The 20,394-nt window shown below is 42.1% G+C and overlaps 2 protein-coding genes across 5 annotated transcripts in view; one reads left to right on the forward strand and one right to left on the reverse strand.

Annotated features, from left to right (window-relative positions):
• ENTHD1 (ENTH domain containing 1) overlaps nt 1–20,394 on the reverse strand; it is a 61,591-nt gene that overhangs the window by 38,707 nt on the left and 2,490 nt on the right. For 2 of the 4 annotated variants that reach the window (XM_007670220.3, XM_029079173.2), the window contains exons 2-3: nt 16,800–17,271; nt 2,790–3,032 (exon numbers count right to left, since the gene is read on the reverse strand). In XM_007670220.3, the coding sequence (XP_007668410.1) occupies nt 2,790–3,032; nt 16,800–17,148 (592 nt within the window). In that variant the 5' untranslated portion in view covers nt 17,149–17,271. Of the gene's footprint in view, nt 1–2,789; nt 3,033–16,799; nt 17,272–18,155; nt 18,243–20,394 lie in introns of all 4 variants that reach the window. The other 2 variants (XM_007670221.3, XM_039914072.1) reach the window with 2 other exon arrangements.
• Nucleotides 1–20,394, forward strand: part of GRAP2 (GRB2 related adaptor protein 2) — a 105,835-nt gene that overhangs the window by 4,491 nt on the left and 80,950 nt on the right. The gene's annotated exons all lie outside the window — the stretch shown is intronic.

Below are 20,394 nucleotides of genomic sequence, written 5' to 3' on the forward strand. Positions count from 1 at the left end.
CTCCTTCCTCCTCTAAATCCTCTAAATCACAACTCTCCCCATCTTCAAAACTCTTCTGAAATCAACTCTATTCCAGGGATTCTTTCTAGATTAATTTTCTAATCTCCCCAGTTTATATCCCCCCACTAACTTCCTCTTCAGCACTTCTGCACCCTGTAAAAGTAATTGTGCACTCTCAACCTCCCTGTATCATTTATGCATATACCTTATGTACCCTGTTACTTGGGCACTAACTCATGTACATATTCAGCGCTTAGAACAGTGCTTGGCACATAATACGTGCTTAACAGAAACCACGATTATTATTATTATATTCCTTTTATCCTCTCCCTATCGATAAATTATTTTGGCTTGTCTCTCCTCTAAGATAGTAAGCTCAAGGCCAGACATCTTAACTCCTGTATCCACTGTACCTATCTTCCAAATGCTCGGTAGAATGTTCTGCATCTAATAGATGATCAATAAATGTCATTATTCTATGGATTGATTTTAACTGCTTGTGCAGCCCAGAACACAGAGTTTTGCAAGGATGCAAACCTTGCATTTTGAGAGAACTGGGGGTATTTGAGAAGTTAGCAATCCTCCCAGGTCCTTGGCCAACAGAATTGCAGACAGCCAAAATTGAGGCACTATTTTTGAATCATACTGTAAGTGCTTTCCGAGCGGAGACTGCATCATTTACTTCTCTTGAATACCCCCAAGCACTTAGTACAATGTTTTGCATACAGCAGGTGCTCAATAAATGCCGCTGATGATGATCTGATTGCACAGCATGTGCGATAGGAATTTACCCAAGTCCAAGTACAGACATTTCTGCCAGAATCTGGCATTTTATGAAATAATGTAGATAAAACACAGTATTAGAATGGAGGAATAGAGTGGAAGCAATGTGGCTGAATGGATAGAGCATGGGCCTGGAAGTCAGAAGGATCTAGGTTCTAAACTTGACTCTGCTGTTTGTCTGCTGTGTGACCTTGAGCAAGTCACTTAATTCTCTGTGCCTCAGATCATCTGTAAAGTGGGGATTAAAATTGTGAGCCTTAAGTCAACACGGACTGTGTTCAACCTGATTAGCTTGTATTTTCCCCCCAGCGCTGAGTAGAGTTCACTTAACAAATACTAAAATCATGGTAGTGTAGTGGTTAAACCATGATAAGGTTTACAGGAATGCTTATTTTAGCAGCTTCTTTCAAGCAAAATCAAAGGGTCCCTTGGCAACACTGTTATCAGTGGCTCATTAGCATTGCTTTGGGAATCCGGCAAAACATTCTACCACTGTTTCCTGGAAACTGAACTTTTAGTTCAAAATAAATAGATTGAGTGGACATACAAACATATGTGCTAAGGAGAGTGTAAAAGAGCTTCTAAGTACTAGAGATGGTTGAAAGGATGATATGGCTTGGGGGGAGGGGGGCTGGGAAATTAAGTGGGGAAAATTTGTTTTAGGAGAAAGAAATTTTGTAGGGTTTTGTGTGGAGAAGTGTTGTCAGTCTGATGTGGGAATGAAGGGAGTTCTAAGTCAGAGCAACAGCGTGAGTGAGGGAGTGAAGGTGGGAGAGTCAAGAGTGAGATGCGGCTAAAAAGTTGGCTTGGAAGGAGAGAAGACAGCAGAATGGGGAAGAATCCGTGAAGAGAGCAGGAAAGGTGGGTGGGGCCAGAGAGTGGAAAGCCTGGAAGCTGATTCTGAGGACTTGAATAAGGAGTTGTTGTTGTTGTTCTTCTTCGTTCCCCTTCTTCTTCATCTCCCTTCTTCTTCGACCCCCTTCTTTTTCCTCCTTCTCCTCCTCCTCCTTCCACTCTTCCTCTTCCTCCTGCCTCCTCCTTTATATTCTTCTTCATCTTCCTTCTCACCATCCTCCTCCTCATCCTTCTCCTCCTCCTTCTTCTCCTACTATGTGTCAAGCACTGTTCTAAGTGCTGGGATGGATTAAAGTTAATCAGGCCGGACACAGTCCCTGTTCCATTTGGGGCTCACACTCCAAGTTATTTGCAAAGAAATAGAAGGAACCAGTGGGGGGGGGATTTAAGAAGAGGTGAAATGTGGGCTTCTTCAGGAAGAAGACCTGTGCAAAGACAACATGGAGTATAGATTGGAAAGAGGAGACGCTGGAGGCTGGGAGACCAGCAAGGAGGCTACTGTGATACTCTAATCAAGTAAAAGCCACAGTTTACATCAAGGTCATAGAAATTTGGGTGGAGAAGAAGGGGCAAACCTGGGAGATGAGCAAAAGATAATAATGTTGGTATTTGTTAAGCGCTTACTATGTGCCGAGCACTGTTCTAAGCGCTGGGGTAGACACAGGGGAATCAGGGTGTCCCACGTGGGGCTCACAGTCTGCATCCCCATTTTACAGATGAGGTAACTGAGGCACCGAGAAGTTAAGTGACTTGCCCAAAGTCACACAGCTGACAAGTGACCGATCCGGGATTCGAACCCATGACCTCTGACTCCAAAGCCCGTGCTCTTTCCACTGAGCCACGCTGCTTGGCAGTCATTTACTGAAGCACTTACTGTGTTCATTAATTGATGGGTTTTGCCTTATCTTGTTATTCCTCTTCCTCTCATCCTTTGATTCTCATCCTTTGACCTTTTTCCAGAGCTTAGTACCACGCACTGCACGATCATTAGTATTTATTGAGTGCTTCCTGTGAGCTGAGCACTGTACCAAGAATTTGGGAGAGTATAATACAACCGAGTCGGTGGACACATTCCCTCCCCCCCAGGAGCTTCACAAGGTAAGAACTCAGCAGATGCGGCGAATAAGAATAATAAGTTTCCCGATACGTACTAGAACGGTGTAGCCTCGGGACTTTGAAAAGCTTACGCTTGTTCTCTGAAGCAGGATTCTCTGGTGGCGGGGCAGAGGCTGAGGAAGTAGGTGAGTGACTTGTTGCCGGTAATCTTTTTGGGAATGTCACCGAGTAGGACGTCCGTCGCCTCGTTCGGCAGGCGATCTCACGCTCTTTTTGCAATAGTTGTTCATCCATCAGCAAAGCTATTATTTGCTTGGATTTTTCCCGAACGTAATAACCTAATAAATATATTGGATCTAGTTTAGAGAAGGAAATGAACCGAAGTGGATTTCATCCTAAAGAAAGAAATTCCAAGAATTAACTAGATAGGGCCCAAATAGCTGATGGTAGGAAAATGCACAGTAACTAAGAATAAATGCCACCTTCTCTTTATAGCTACCAATAAGGTATTGGAAAGGTAATCTAAATTTCAGTGCTGTCCCAGTTTCGACAAATTGGCTTTCTTTAATAATGATGGAGGAAGCAAATGTATTTAGAAGTTGATGCTCTATCAATATTTGGCAAATTTGGGTTATCCTACGTTGACATCACATCTGTTACTAAATTTAAAATATTGCAGCACTTACTGTGTCGCAAATAACTTAATAATTTACCTTCTCTGAGCCTCAGTTCTTTCCTCTGCAAAATGGGGATTCAAAACCTGTGTTCCTTCCTACTTAGAATGTGAGCCCCATGTGGGACCTGATTATCTCGTAACTACCCCAGTGCTTAATGCAGTGTTTGGCACATAATGAGCACTTAACTATCATGATTATTATTATGACTGGTTTTTATTGAGCCCTTACAGTGAGCAGAACACTGTGTTAAACTCAAAAAAGCAGAGTGGTCTAGGATAGAGTACAGGCCTGGAAGTCAGAAGGACCTGAGTTCTAATCCCAGCTCTGCCACTTGACCGCTTTGTGGCCTTGGACAAGTCACTTCACTTCTCCGTGCCTCAGTGACCTCATCTGTCAAATAGGGATGAGGACTGTGAGCCCTTTGCGGGACAGGGCCAGAGTCCAACCCCAGTGGCTTGTAGTCATTCATTCAAACATATCTATTCAGCATTTACTGTGTGCAGAACACTGTATTAAGTGCTTGGGAAAGTACAACACAACAATAAACAGTGATATTCCCTGTCCACCACAAGCTTCTCCACCCCAGCACTTAGTACAGTGCCTGGCACATAGTAGACGCTTAACAAATACCATAGGTATTAATACTGTCAGTTTGTAGCTTCTCCTCGCTAAGGAGCCCACTTTGGGCCAGCGTCCCCAAGCCCCATGATGGTGTGGGACAGCTTGGGAAGACTAGTCCACAGTGGCTGTTGCCCTTGGGGGAAGACAGCACCAGTCAGGATGGTTTGGGGATCCCCGAGGTGATTGGGATGGTTCACCAGCTCCTGGAACTAATTCTTTAAGAAAGTCACTGTCAACACACCCGGACGGCATTGGTTCCTCAGAGATGGCTCCATTAAACAACTTTCCCTGGAGGTTAGGCCAAAGAGGTCCACTAGAAACATGGCATAGTGGATAGAACATGGGCCTGGAAGTCAGAAGGTCATGGGTTCTAATCCCAGCTTCACCACCTGTCTGCTGAATGGTCTTAGGCAAGCCATTTCACTTCTCGGTGCCTTAGTTACCTCTGAAAAATGGGGATTGAGACTGTGAGCCTCACGTGGGGCGGGGACTGTGTACAAACCGATTTGCTTGTACACCCAGCGTTTAGTGCAGTGTCTGGTACATAGTAAGCATTTAACAAATACAATTATTATTATTAGAAATTGTGTAGGGGTCCCTATCAATCAATAGTATTTCTTTAGCTCTTACTGTGTGCAGAGCACTGTACTAAGCTCTTGGGACAGTACAGCAGAGCTGGTAGACAAGTTCCCTGACCATGATGAGCTTACAGTCTAGAGGGGGAGATGGACAGTATGGTTATGGACCTAAGTGCTGTGGGGCTGGGGGAGGTGGGTAAATTAAGGCAGCAAATCAGGATGATACAGAAGGGAGTGGGAGCAAAGGAAATGAGGACTTAGTCAGGGAAGGCTTCTTGGAGATGTGCATTAGGCAACCAGAGGGGCAGCGAGTACTACATGTAGAGAAGCTTCCTCATCAGATCCCTACCCCATAAGCACCTGATATTCACTTCACCTTTAGCCCCACAGCACTCACGTCGTAACCTTGCACTCTGTCATTTCCCCTAGCTGTAATTTATTTTCTTGTCTGCCTCCCCTTCTGGACTTTAAGCTCCTTGTGGGAAAGGATCATGCCTACCAACTCTATTGTACTTTCCCAAGCACTTAGTACAGTGTTCTGCCCAGAGTAAGCGCTCGGTCAATCGCATTGATCGATTGACTGATCCCTCATGAATAGGGCAATGATCCTACCCCTCTAAATAAACTTTCAACAGGCATCCATTATAGATCTAAGCAACTAGTTTTTCTGAAATATGGCATCTCTGAACCAGTAGGCTTCTTCCACTGCATCTACTAATGCAGGGTGTTCCCAAAAATCGTGGCTCAGTGGAAAGAGCCTGGGCTTGGGAGTCAGAGGTCATGGGTTCTAATCCCAGCTCCGCCGCTTGTCAGCTGTGCGATTTTGGGCAAGTCACTTAACCTCTCTGTGCCTCAGTTACCTCATCTGGAAAATGGGGATTAAGACTGTGAGCCCCACGTGGGACAACCTGATCACCTTGTATCCCCCCCAGCGCTTTGAACTGTGCCTCGCACATGGTAAGCGCTTAATAAATGCCATCATTATTATTTATGATTTGAACACGAATTTGAAGTTGGGAACCTTGAAATGTGCCTAATTTTCTTAGTTTCCTTTCTTTCCATTTAAAAAATAAATAAAAAAAGAATGGTCTTTTTCAGCCAAATTAACTATAATTTGGTGGACCACCTCCTTGGGAATAAACTTAATGCATAGCAACATCATCCACATATTTATTTCCTAGAATTCAAGATGATTTTATGAAAAATTCTTCATTGCATGTAAGTAACTCCAGTTCTAATTAAGAGCTGAATAATTCCTGTGGAATAGAGGAATAGAATGAATGATTTGCTTGTAGCCACCCCAGCGCTTAGAGCAGTGCCCAGCACATAGTAAGCATGTAACAAATGCCACATTGTTGTAGTTATTGTTAATAATAATGATGATGGAATGAAGAGTATTTAGCTTGAGTGGTTTCAGATCATTCTCTCAATGATATGTTTGTTATTACCCTGAAGCCCTTCTAAAATATTGATTAGGAGAACAGATATTAGGTTTTTTTATCAGGGATAAATTACTGGGAGACAAGTGGAAAACAGCGCTTGGAAGAGTACAACGCAACAATATAACAGACACACTCCTTGCCCACAGCGAGCTTACGGTCGAGGAGGAGTTTACAGCATAAAGTCTAAAGACTGCGGCCTAGTCCTAGATACTGCATATGACCCTACCCAGTATATTGAATAATAATAATGATGGTATTCGTTAAGTGCTTACTATGTGCCAAGCACTGTTCTAAGCCCTGGGGTAGATACAAAGGTAATCAGGTAGTCCCACGTGGGGCTCACAGTCTTAATCCCCTTTTTTTTTTTTTTTGGTATTTGTTAAGCGCTTTCTAAGTGCAGAGCACTGTTCTAAGCGCTGGGGTAGATACAGGGTAATCAGGTTGTCCCACGTGAGGCTCACAGTTAATCCCCTTTTTACAGATGAGGGAACTGAGGCACAGAGAAGTGAAGTGACTCGCCCACAGTCACACAGCTGACAAGTGGCAGAGCCGGAATTCGAACCCATGAACTCTGACTCCCAAGCCCGGACTCTTTCCACTGAGCCACCCTGAGGAATTTCCACTTCAGCATTTCAGAAGCCTCCATCATCACCACACAAAAAAGGAAAGAAAGTTGATGGTGGAACTTGTAGAATCTGGATACTCTCCACTGCTGGGAAGGCTCAGCCAGGTGTCTTCTGAACAAGGTGGTTGAATGACCCTAATGTCTATGTGGTTTTAAAGCAAAGTCTAGCATTCTGGAGATCATTTTCTCCTCTTATCTGGTAAAGAATAAGACCTCTAGTCAGATTTCACTCACTCTTTTCAGCCCTAAGCAATTCAGCAGTTAGTCAATTGTATTTATACTAAGCGCTTGAAAGAGTACAAGTGACACATTCAGTGCCCGAAAGGAGCTTACAGTCTAAATCCTCCATGATCCTAAGGCTAGTCCCTGGGGAAAAGGATGGTTGGGTCAGAGTTTTCTCACCCATTTCCCTTCAGTGAGCAAGGTAAGAGAGTCGAAGACACAAAGAGTGGATATTAGAATATGTTTTGAGCTCTAGGAAATTCTCCAAATACAGTAGGCTGCAGAAATCATCAAATAACCTAAAAACATTTATTCAGGAACTACAAAATGCAGATGACTGCTCAAAAAGTGCACAAACACACATATAGATGATGATGAACTACTTTGTAGCGATAACACTGTGCTATAAACCAATGAAAATTTATAAACCACTCCTCTGAGAGTGCTGACCTGGGAGTCAGAAGGTCACAGGTTCTCATCCCTGCCCCTTCACGTGTCTGCTGCGTGACCTTGAGCAAGTCACTTCACTTTTCTCTGCCTCACTTACCTCAGCTGTAAAATGGGGATTGAGACTGTGAGCTCCATGTGGGATAGAGACTGTGTCCAACCTGATTAACTTGTATCTATACCAGTCCTTAGAACTGTGCTTGGCACAAAGTAAATGCTTACGAAGTACCATAATTATTATTATTTTATTATTATTGTGGGCAGGGAATGTATCAGACAACTTTGTTGTATTGTACTCTCTCAAGTGCTCAGTATAGTGCTCTGCACTCAGAAAGTGCTCAGTAGATACCATCGATTAATAAACCCGTTAAGTAAAGAGTGGCTATCGGCATAATTCCCGAACACCTGCAGTCTGGAAAACTGGCATACGATGAAAGCAAGCAAGAAATGTTTATCATCTGGGCCCTGGTGGAGAGTCACAAGGATCAGAAGGTAGCCCGCTGCAGATGACAGTCAAGTCATCAGGGAAAGTGACGAAGATTATGTGCCAATTTGTACTCAGAAGAAAACAAGCCTAGGAATAGCCAAAGATCAGCAGTGGTAAGTCAAAACTGAAAGTTTTGCAGATCTTTTCTACCAGCCAAGATACTGCCTATGAGAAGCAGCGTGGTCTAAAGGAAAGAACACGGGCCTGGGAGTCAGAGCACCTGGGTTCTGACCCTAGCTCCGTCATTTGCCTTCCGGGTGACCTTGGGCAATCACTTCACTTCTCTGTGTCTCAGTTACCTCATCTCTAAAATGGGGATTAAAACTCTGACCCTCATATGTGATCCAGGGACAATGCCCAACCTGATTATCTGGAATCTACTCCAGTGCCTACTACAGTGTCTGGCATATAGTAAGCACTCAACAAATACCATTAAAAAACAAAACGCTAGGACATTTAACCATCCATGGGCCACGCAGGCTCCACAGATTTCTCTAGCCCAACAGGAAAGGATTTTTCTGTAAAACATAAAATTATGCATAATTACATTCATTTTCTTACCCAGAAGCACCATTCTTGAATTGATTCTTTAGGATGCCCGCTGAAGGAAAAGAAAGTATGTTATCAGCAACTTCCCTTTTTTAATTAGTTTTATTTTTAATTCATTAAGCAACTCTGAAAAAAATTAACTTTTTCACATATTTCATGATTGTAAGGATTTTCTTTTTCTGTGTGTCACTTGAGGCGATTCCAACCAACTGCATTTGATTTTCTTTGGCTTCATTTTTAGGTCAATTAATAGGGTAGCCATACAAATAGCAGCAAAATTTGGCTATTTGATACGGGCACTAGGTCCACAAGACAAGTTCACAAGTAAGTCCAAGATACTGGCCAGTATCTAGAATGATCAAACACCCTGAAGTTAGAGTTAGTAATTTTCCAAATCTCATAAATTAGATCCACATCGTAGGATAGCTCCTTCAATCCATGTGAAAGATAGCTTGTCACTGATAATGATGGAGAACCAAGAAAGGAGTCATAGGCGCCCCAGACATTTTCAAATGACGTGCGATAGTTATAGTCAGAATTCTCATTTGATACAGATGAAGAAAAATAGGGAAGCTACACTGAAGTTCTTTCATTACAAACCACAGCAGCAAGCCAAAGCTTTCACAGCTTTTGCATGGTCTGAAATACCAATACCTAACCCTTCCCCAGTTAATCTGATTTCCAGGAGGACTTAAACTTTCTCTGGATTGAGTTCGTTACCGTGGGCCGAAGCGCTCCTCATAGGAAAAGGAGGGAGGGAAAATAAGAAAGTATTCGCTTGAAATTTAAAAACGCTTCTTGGGTTATTAACTGGCCGAGCTTTTTCAATGTTCCTATTAATAATGATGTTGGTATTTGTTAAGCGCTTACTATGTGCAGAGCACTGTTCTAAGCGCTGGGGTAGATACAGGGTAATCAAGTTGTCCCACATGAGGCTCACAGTCTTCATCCCCATTTTACAGGTGAGGGAACTGAGACACAGAGAAGTTAAGTGACTTGCCCACAGTCACACAGCTGCCAAGTGGCAGAGCCGGGATTTGAACCCGTGACCTCTGACTTCCAAGCCCGTGCTCCTTCCACTGAGCCATGCTGCTTCCTATTAGTCAGACCTACCTTCTGTTAGTAAATTCTAATTCCAAGCAGTTTTGGGAAATGGGATCTTTCAAAATTCTGAGAAAGGTCACACCCAGAAAGGAGGATATTGGTGGAAGAGACCTCCTTATTTTTCAGTTCCTTCAGTTTAAATTCCAGGTGCACCAAGCTCCACCAACCACGGAGTATAAAATTGAGTTTGCAATTGGGAACCAACATCTGTGGTCGCACCATTTCTGTAAGGCCATTTGCAAGCCCAATTCAGGAAAATGGAACCATTTTCTAACCGCTTTATGTCTCTAGTCCTTTATGGATTGACTAAATGAAGCATTAAATATTTCCCCCTGATCCCTACGAGCTTTCAAAATTCCACTCGTGGAATCAATCAGTGGTGTTTCTTGGGTGCTTACTATGGGCAAAGCACTGTACTAGGTGCTTGGGAGAGTACAATTCAACAGTTAGCAGACACATTCCCTGCTCACAATGAGCTTAGAGTCTAGAGGAATGATTCGGTAGATATGGAGAGAGGAAAATGAGGGGATTTCTCTGATGAAAAACTCCTCTGCCAGGATTCTCGCTTAACCCAAATGATCTGAGGGTCAGATCAGATTTAAACAATGACTCAAACACAAGTGCTTCCCATTGCCCCTTTTAAAATCAACCCCCTTGAGAAGTAGAACTACGGAACATTGGTCGGGAAAACATCTCCTTTGAAGTTAGAACCTTCGTAGCCTCATGAAAGAAGTTAGAAGTAGATAGGGATATGAATGAAGGCCCCCACCGTAAAATGAAGGCCCCCACCATAAACAAATCTGGACCTCAGTCTGCTAAGTCATTACATTCATTCATTCATTCAATAGTATTTATTGAGCGCTTACTATGTGCAGAGCACTGTATTAAGCGCTTGGAATGTACAAATCTGTAACGGATAGAGACAGTCCCTACCCTTTGACGGGCTTACAGTCTAATCGGGGGAGACGGACAGACGAGAACAATAGCAATAAATAGAATCAAGGACACAGAGTAGAGTCAAAGAATCCCAAGGCCCGTGAATATCTTTTCTTTTCTTTCCTTTTTTTATGGTGAGAGAATGCTACCTAGGTTCTTAGTTAAGAGAAAAGCGGTTCATCCAGTGTGAAAAGGGAAATACTGTCTGGACTTTGAGAACCGAAAGATTAGCTACTCTGCCTTCATGGGTGGATACAAGGCCTAGAAGTATGATGGAAAAAACCAGAGGGGCAATAAAGACACTTACTGGAGCATTAAGGAGATATTGCTGTGAACTCCTTGTGACTACCAACTCTATTGTATTCTCACAGTGGGCCAGAGAAGCAGCATGACTCACTGGATAGAAGTCAGGAGGACCTTCGTTCTAATCCCCGCTCTGCCACTTCTCTGTTGTGAGACCTGGAGCAAGTCACTTCACTTCTCTGTGCCTCAGTTACTGCATTTGTAAAATAGGGATTAAGACTGTGAGCCCCATGTGGGACATGGACTGTGATCAACTAGAGTATCTTGTATCTCCCCCAGTGCTTAGTACAGTGCCTGGAACATAGTAAATGCTCAGTAAATACCATTTTTCAAAGTGTTTAGTACAGTGCTCTGCTCAATTAAGCATTCAATAATTTCCATTCACTGAATGATTACAGGGTCACATGTCCCCTTCCTTAGAACTACAGCTCTTAACTTTAGACAGCCTTTAGGGTTTCACTTCAAGTTGTATCCTCGGGCTTTTATGGACAGATACCGGGTGGTCATATGGTATAATATTTCCCACCTTAGAAGAACTTCCAATTTTCCATTTTCCACAGGCACAGACCATCCCATTATACCATGGAAAAGAATCATTACTCTCGCCCACCAACTAGATCTCTTTCTCCCTCAAAATTCGCACCTTCCCTGGGTTCTTCTCTGACTGAACAAAAAACATGCCCTAAACCCATTCACCCTGAACAACTTGTCTTCTTCCATTAGGGTGAATACGGGGAAGTTTGCCTAGGTGAAAGCAGATATTTCTATCTAGTTCAGTGGAGACAAACAGTCAGCATTCTGAGAAGGCTGTCTATGACTCCTATCTTGTTTTTTCCTTGCAAGCATTAGCGAAGCTGACAGAAGGAGGATTTGTGCAGGCTGGCTCTCTGATTTGAAAAGATACCCACGAGGGAATGAGGGAAGCACAGACAGCCTGATCCCTGTGCCCAAAAGGAAACAAGGAATGTCCACCTCCAACCTCCTTCTTGTCCAAATAGTAAATATCGTAACTCCAAGAAACCCAAGCTGAGAAAAAGGAATGACCATGGAGAGAGTCAGTACAATTACTGAAAACAAGAGAACAAATGTTACTGCAATAAAATCCCAGAGTAACAAAGAAAAAAGTTCAGGAAGTTAACAAGTTGTCAATAAAACTTTCTCCGATTCATTTATCTTCTCCTCAAGTTTACCCTCCCTCCTCTCATCTCAGCACTTTTGCACCAACTTGGCACTTATGTATTCACAACCTCCCCCCTCCGTTTTTGTATTTATCGATTGACGTGTTCTGCTATCTAAGCACTTCTTTTTTTATTGCCTATCTGTAAATTATTAGGTGTCTGCCCACCCCCATTCAATTGTCAGTTCCTTGTTGGCAAGGAACATGTTTCTTGCATTTAGAGAAGCAGCGTGGCTCAGTGGAAAGATCCCGGGCTTGGGAGTCAAAGATCACGGGTTCTGATCCCAGCTCCGCCGTTTGTCAGCTGTGTGACTTTGGGCAAGCCATTTAACTTCTCTGTGCCTCAGTTACCTCATCTGGAAAATGAGGATTAAGATTGTGAGCCCCACGTGGGACAGCCTGATGACCTTGAATCCCTCTCAGTGCTTAGAACAGTGCTTTGCACATAGAAAGCGCTTAACAAATGCCATTATTATTATTATTATTATTATTATACTCTTCCAAGTACTTAGTGCCCTACTCAGCACACAGTAAGTGTTCAATAAATACTACTGAGTGACTGATTTTTTTAATAAGGTGTTCACATTTGTCAATTATGTGGCCTCCGTTGGTAGCCTATTCAAGCTTTTAATCAGTCTTACCCTCGAGAAATTCTACCTGATCTTGAACTAAATTCTCCCTTCCTTTATGAAATTTAAGACCCTTTTCTCTGGAAAAGGATAATAAAATTCCCATCATGTCTAGTCCAGTTCTACACACCCAGGGGGCACTTCATAAATGATCATCATAACGACAGTGATGGCTTCTAGAAACGTACACCTGCCTTGAACCAGAGAACTCTATTTTTTTTACCAAATCTTTCACCATCTTGTATATTAAAACAACCTACCTTTTCATTTTAGTCAATTCAGTCCCTAAGGAAATAGCCATCTATATAACCCATGGAGTTTAAAGCATAGTATGAAGAATCAAAATGCACATTTTCAACACATTACCAAATATTAATCAATCAATCAGTGGTATTTACTGAGCACATACTATGTGCAGAGTACTGTACTAAGAGCTCAATTACATTTATATGCATTTATTTACATTTACTAAGAGAACAGTTACATTTACATACATCAACCTTAATTGAAGAGGAAAATTTCTAGGGCAGAGGAAAGTTCAGCGGTATAGTCTTGCATAAGCCGTTACTTCTTTGCAAATTGTCAATAAAGGTGGCAGTTAGTGCCCTTTCTTCAAGGTATTTATTTCCTACTGGTCTAGTTTTTCTGGTACATCACAAAAACCATAAGCAATAACATTTTCCTCAGAGACGAGGCTCAGATTGTAATATTTTCCAATCACTACCAATCTTCTCCGAACTGGAATCAAGGATTTAGAAGAAAATAACTCCTGACCACAGAATCAACTGAGCTTTGTGCCCTAGTGGCTTTCGTTTAAATCTCTTTCAGTGGGGGATGTTGGGAGATGGTTAGGGAAAATACTTTTTTTCAGTAAATCTAAAGCCATTCAAATGCTGTCCTCCAAGTCAGCTGCAAGCTTTAATATCCCATTCTCCGGGGTTTCAGTTCTACTTTATCCAACTGTAGATAACCATTCCACCACCCAAGGTTTTGTGAGCCACCTCTTGGATATTACACAGTCAAGGTTGGTGTTGGTTTTTTTCCTTTGCATGCTGACGGATACAAGCGATATCTCCAAATCTTGCTCCCCTGGAGACAGAACATAATTTGAGTAATTGTAATTACCTCTTTTTAAGGGAAATTTGTTTAGATGGTTTTTCAGATTCAGAAATAAAAGTCCTATTTTAAGGAAAATCTTAACTGCAATAAAAACTATTTTCTAGGTTATTGGCAGGGATTTTAAAAGCGGTCCTTGATTTGAGGGATTCATATTTTTACGTTTGCCTCCTTGTGGGCAGGGAAGGTGCTCTTTCTTCGGACTCTGCTCCCTTGGTGCCTAGTATTAGTGCCCTGCCCCAAGTGGGGTTTGAGACTGTGAGCCCCATGTGGAACATGGACTTTGTCCGACCTGATTTGCTTGTATCCACCCCAGTGCTTAGTACAGTGCCTGGCACATAATAACTACTTAATTATCATAATTTTTTTAATTAAGTGGGTGCTCATTAAACACTACTATTATTACTACTAATGATGGTATTGGTTAAGAGCTTACTATGTGCCACACACTGTACTAAGTGCTGGGGTGGATACAAACAAATCGGGTTGGACACAGTCCCTGTCCCATGTGGGGCTCACAGTCTCCGTCCCCTTTTTACAGATGGGGGTAGGTGGGATAGATTCAGGGAACCTACCCCTGGGGCAGGGAGGAAATAGAAGACTCAAAGGAATTGCAGGTAAATAGAAAAATAATTTAAAATGTCATAATAGTGAAGGAGTAAGGAAAATGTTTAATGAGGGCAGTTGGAATGGGAGAGATCAAAGTGCAGGGAGGAGAGGGGTTACCCTTTTTTTATGGTATTTGTTAAGTGCATACTATGTGCCAAGCACGGTACTAAGTGCTAGGGTAGGTACAAGATAAACAGGTTGGATAGAGTTGGGCTCACAGACCTAATCCCCATTTTACAGATGAGGTAACTGAAACGCTGAGGGAGGCAAATGATTTGTTCAAGGTCACACAACAGACACGTGGCAGAGCCTGACTGTCTGACTTCCAGGCAGAGTCACCAGCCATAATCAACACATTCATTTTATTTCAAATAAAGCACAATTTGCCTATCCTATCATGGAACCTCTCTGACAATATAAATACATTAATTTACCAATATTATTAGCTATAGTTGGCTGAGTACACAACTCTGGGTAATTTTGGTAAAAATTGGGTATCCAACCTTGGAACAATCCCCCATATTACATTTTTATAATGTCATTCTTATGATTTACCATGTTTTGATTTATCACACGTTACCCATTTTGACTCACCACATATTTTGACTTAGCACCCATTTTGACTTACCACACGTTTTGATTTAACGACTTAGCACATTTTGACTTATAACACGGCACTGGGGGTCCAATTTTGTTATAATAATAATAATGATAATGATGGTATTTGTTAAGTGCTTACTAGGTGCAAAGCACTGTTCTCAGCACTGGGGGGTTACAAGGTGATCAGGTTGGCCCACGTAGGGCTCACAGTCTTAATCTCCATTTTACAGATGAGGTAACTGAGTCCCAGAGAAGTGAAGTGACTTGCCCCAAGTCACACAGCTGACAAGTGACAGAGTCAGGATTATAACCCATGTCCTCTTACTCCCAAACCCGGGCTCTTTTCACTGAGCCATGCTGAGGATGACCTATATACTGATTGGGGAAGCATTAATAGGCATATAACAAAGTTTAACTATATAACAAGTGTAAATAGACTAGTGATGATAAGAATAATAATTATTACAGTATTTGTTAAGCACTATGTGTCAAACACTGTTCTAAGCACAGGGGTAAATACCAGGTAATCAGGTTGGCTACAGTCCCTGCCCAACATGGGGCTTCCAGTCTTAATCCCCATTTTATAAATGAGGGAACTGAGGCTCAAAGAGAGTAAGTGATTTGTCCAAGGTCACACAGCAGACAAGTGGCAGTGCCTGGATTAGAACCCAGGTCCTCTGACTCCCAGGCCCATGTGCTTTCCACTAGGCCACGCTGCTTCTAACTGTACTGTAGTAGAATTGGTGTATTTCTGAACTGTGTCATTATTCTGCACTCCCAGTCACAATTCAGATATTGACCTTCCAACAACGCCACTTGCAGAGGTCATTTGTATTGTTATGCCCAAAGATTTTTCATGTGTATAGTTTTCATTTCCTAACGAGAACTCCCCTGGATAATCTACAGAATCCTTTGTAATATTTCTTCACCTTTTGTGACTAAGCTCTCTTTCCTCAGTAATTATGGTGTGTCCCATTGACGGTATTAATTTTCTATGCCAAACAAATAGCTTAAAATACCATTTATTCCTATGGCTTCTTCCATGCCCTTATTGATTTGCTGTAGAACTCCTTCCTTCAGTCTATTATCACAGTACTTAGGTGCATCGCTGTAAATTATTTATTTATATTAAATGTCTGTCTCTCCCCTAAACTGTAAGCTCGTCTGGGGCAGGGAACCGGTTCTATTGTATTGTATTCTTTCAAGCTCCTAATACAGTGTCTGCACAGAGAAAGTACTCAAAAAAACCCCATTGATTTCGACGATACTATTTATCATTTAATTGTTAACCTAAAGATGCTTTTGCATCTTCCTTTGAGAAAACTACTGATTTGGTCCTAAATATTTTGTCTATTCTTCCTCTGCAGCAGCCCTAATTTCCACAGCATTCTTTTTCATGAGCACATCCGCTGTCCTCTAGACCTTAAGCTCGTTGTGGGTCGGAAATTCAATTCAATCGTATTTAACGAGTGCTTACTGTGTGCAGAGCACTGTACTAAGCGCTTGGAAAATACAATTCAGCAACAAATGGGCTCACATTCTAGAAGGGGGGAGACGGACATCAAAGCAAGTAAACAGGCATCAATAGCATCAGTATAAATAAATAGAATTATAGATATATACACCTCATTAATAAAATAAATAGAATTATATCTGTTATATCATTATAGTGTACTCTTCCAAGCAGTTAGTACAGCGCTCTACATAGAGTAAGTGCTCAATAAATACAACTGACTGTCCTCTACCAATCAATCAATTGCATTTAACGAGTACCTACTATGTGCAGAGCACTGTACTAAGCGGTTGGGAGAGTACAATATAACAGTATACCAGAGTTGGCAGACCCATTTCCTGCCCACGACAAGGAAATTTTAATTTGTGTTGGCTGCATGACAGCTTTCCTCCAGCTCTTAGGTTGAAATAACCCCCAAAGCCATTATCATTTCCACTGGCAGGACCTTTTCCAACTGCCGTACCCGTTACCTTGATCTTTTCCAGCTTCGTCTACGTGTTGAAAATCTTTCAGTGTTTGGATGTTAAAAAAACATTCTCGGCAATGCTGAATAACTTTCTTCGAGCCGTTCTTGATGAGATAATCCATGAGAGTCAGAGATTTGTACACGTGACGCCAGTTTCTTCCGTGGTCATTCAGTCTCTGCCATAGCATATTCATAATCTCCGAGAGAGATCCTCCACTGAATGTGAGATCACTGATCTCTAACATCAGTGAACTAGAAGGACCCCATGGGTCATTTGAGGTGGCTTCCCGGACTTTTATTTCAGCTTCCGAGTAATTTTTCACAAAGTTCTTCACTTGCCTCTTGAGAGCCATGGGTGAGGCAGGGAGGGGTAAGAAAAGGTGTTATTTACTCAGCAAATGACAAGTGATGGTTTTTCTGCAGTGCTGGTCCCACATAGAAACGATCATTCTCCATCTCATTAAACTCTCAAGTTCCTGCAAATTAAGCAGCAGAGAGACACGTCATTGATTAGTTTCTCATAAATCAGGGTATAGGAAACCAAAGCAGTTGAGAGAAATTTGAGGTATTCCCATTCCCAGTTTGTAGCTCATTGCGAAGCCGCGTGGCCTGGTGGAAAGAGCAGGGGTTTGGGAGTCGGAGGTTCTGGGTTCTAATCCTGGCTCTGCCAACTCCTGCTGTTTGACCTTGGGCAAGTCACATAACTTCTCCGCGTCTCAGTTTCCTCATCCGTAGAACAGGGATTCAATACCTGGTCTCCCTCCCGCTTAGACTATCAGCCCCACGTGGGACGGGGCTGTGATCGAACCTGATTAACTTGTATTCATTCGATCGCATTTATTGAGCACTTACTGTGTGCAGAGCACTGTGCTAAGTGCTTGGGAAAGTACAACAGTCAACAGTGACATTCCCTGCCCACGATGAGTTTACATTCCGATTTCTAAATTCAGGTTTTGCTCTGGGGAGATCGGATCATCCAAACAGCCTTGGAGAGGTATGAAGGAGAGATGAAGAGTTGAATTGAACACTTTCAAGTGAGAGCAAAGCTGAGAAATTTCCAGGAAGAGTTTTGGTTTTTTTCTTTTGGTCCCAAATGTCTTAACAATTTCCCAGATGAACTATGGTAATATAGAATGATTTCTTTAGTGAACAAAATGTGTCTGTTAGGTTTCACAACAGTCCCATATCAAGGGCTGCATTTTATTTGTTATGCTGATAACATGAAAAGAGGATGCATCTCCATAAATCTTAAATGATACTTGTGAAATGTCAATTTATAGCTTTATGAGACTCGACTACTCCCTTCTCTCTCTTCTTTTTCATCACTGCATTTTGCAATAGGGTGGGTCAGTATACTTACAATTTCCATCACAGCCTGCCATGTTTTCGTGTAGCGAATTGATTTCAAGCCATGACAAGTACCCAGTCCCAATGAAGCAGAGACAATCTGTAATCGGATTGTATTAGTAAAGCCGCACACACGGAAAAGGAAAGATATTAAAATTCATAACAAATCCATTCATGTTTTGCTTCACCTTCTGGTCTTTCCTGACCCATAACTTGGGCTTGATTGATTAGTGGGTTTGGGGCAAGAGGGATGTAAATTTGATGGAATTCATTACCTCTTTAATTTTTGTTTTTGATAATTAACCTTTTTTATCAAAGTATGCACACCCTCAAATAAGCTAGATGGGAATGTATCGGTTTAATTAAGACTTCTCCGAAAGAGATTATCACAAATGCAGGGAAGCAGAAGAGAAAAAGGGATCTTTATGAGTAGGGAGTTGCACATTTTACAACTCCCTGGTTTTTCTCTGGTTTGCACTTCAAATGGAGACAATTTTTTTATCTGTCTCACTCCTGCAGTGAAAAACCTGATTTATAATGTGTTTCAGTGAGCTATTACAATTTTCAATCATGAGGGTTTTCTTTCACATTGTCTTTTCCTGTCCCTCTCCCAAATCTCACTTGATGCAGTGATGCACTGTGACACTGATTAAAACAGCAAATATTGATCTGTTTCTTTACAAGCCGATTAAAAACCAACTGCTTAGAATCATAACCTAGTGGGGTGGAACTGTCGACATCGGTTGCTTGTTTTCTTTACCACCTATATTCGTTTTTCTGAATAATCCTGATTTCTCTTTGGACTTTACTACAATTTATCACAAGGGCTTGCAAAGGATTTTCTTCTATTTATTTACTACCATTAAAAAATTCCAGAATAACTCCTGGATTCTAATTTCCCTTTGCTCCTCAAACATCATGTTACCTATGGCACTGGGTACTGTTCAGCAGAACAGCTCTTAGAGAATGGCAGAGGCTAAATAATAACATTAATAATTGTGGTATTTGTTAAGCATTTCCTATTTGGCAAGCTCCCTACTAAGCACTGGGGTAAGTACAAGGTAACCAGAAGCAGCGTGGCTCAGTGGAAAGAGCCTGGACTTGGGAGTCAGAGGTCTTGGGTTCGAATCCTGGCTCTGCCATTTGTCACCTGTGTGACTGTGGGCAAGTCACTTTACTTCTCTGTGCCTACGTGACCTCATCTGTAAAATGGGGATTAAGACCGTGAGCCTCACGTGGGATAACCTGATTACCCTGTATCTACCCCAGTGCTTAGAACAGTGCTCTGCACATAGTAAGCGCTTAACAAATAACATTATCATTATTAATCAAGTTGGACACAGTTCCTGTCCCACATGGGGCTCACAGTTTAAGAGGGAGAACAGGTATTAAATCCCCATTGTGTAGATGAGGGAACTGAGGCACACGGAAGTTAAGCGACGTGCCCAAGATCACCCAACAGATAAGCGGCGGAGCCAAGATGATTCCCAGGCCTGTGCGCTTTCCACTGGACCACACAGCCTCCTGGACCATAGTCTGGTTGTGGAGGTGTCTCAAAACAATACGAGGGCAAAAGGAGGAACAGAGCAAAGGATAAGATGGATTCAGGAGAGGAATAAGAAGTAGTCCTGCCTTGGGCTCAGAAATTCCTAGTCTTTGCTGCACAGAAAGAATTGATTGTGATCCCCGCCCACTGGCTCACAATCACCAAGAACAAATACTGCAGATTCAACAGCAGCACACACTATTATGCTTCCAGGTTAATCCCTAGCACCTTGTAGTAGTGGGCATTCGATATTGTTAAATGAATTTCTCAGATCTGTTCAATTATTGCTATCTTCTAAGAACACTATAGGGGGAATAATTAATGTCAGTTGCTTTTATTTGTGTCGGTTACCATCTCCCTAAAACTGCTCAAATCACAAATGCCTTGAGGTTGCAATGTTTCAATTGAGATTATATTAGAACCTATGGAGATGAAAGTCTTTCATTCCCCAGTTTCGGTTATCTTAGAGCCTTCAGCAAAGGGAAAGTCTCCAGAGCCCAAAACTTCAATTCTCCGGAATGCTCCAGACTCGGTCCATGTAGTCTGTAGATTTAACATACTTGATCATTCTGTTTGGATGTTTTGGGGGGAGGGAAGGATCCACTCAATCATTATGTCAGTGGTATTTGTTATCATCATTATCATCACCATCAATGGTATTTATTACGCAGAGGACTGCACTAAGCTCTTGGGAGAGCACAATATA

Source organism: Ornithorhynchus anatinus, chromosome 14, assembly GCF_004115215.2.
Source record: "Ornithorhynchus anatinus isolate Pmale09 chromosome 14, mOrnAna1.pri.v4, whole genome shotgun sequence".
In the NCBI taxonomy this organism is placed as follows: domain Eukaryota; kingdom Metazoa; phylum Chordata; class Mammalia; order Monotremata; family Ornithorhynchidae; genus Ornithorhynchus; species Ornithorhynchus anatinus.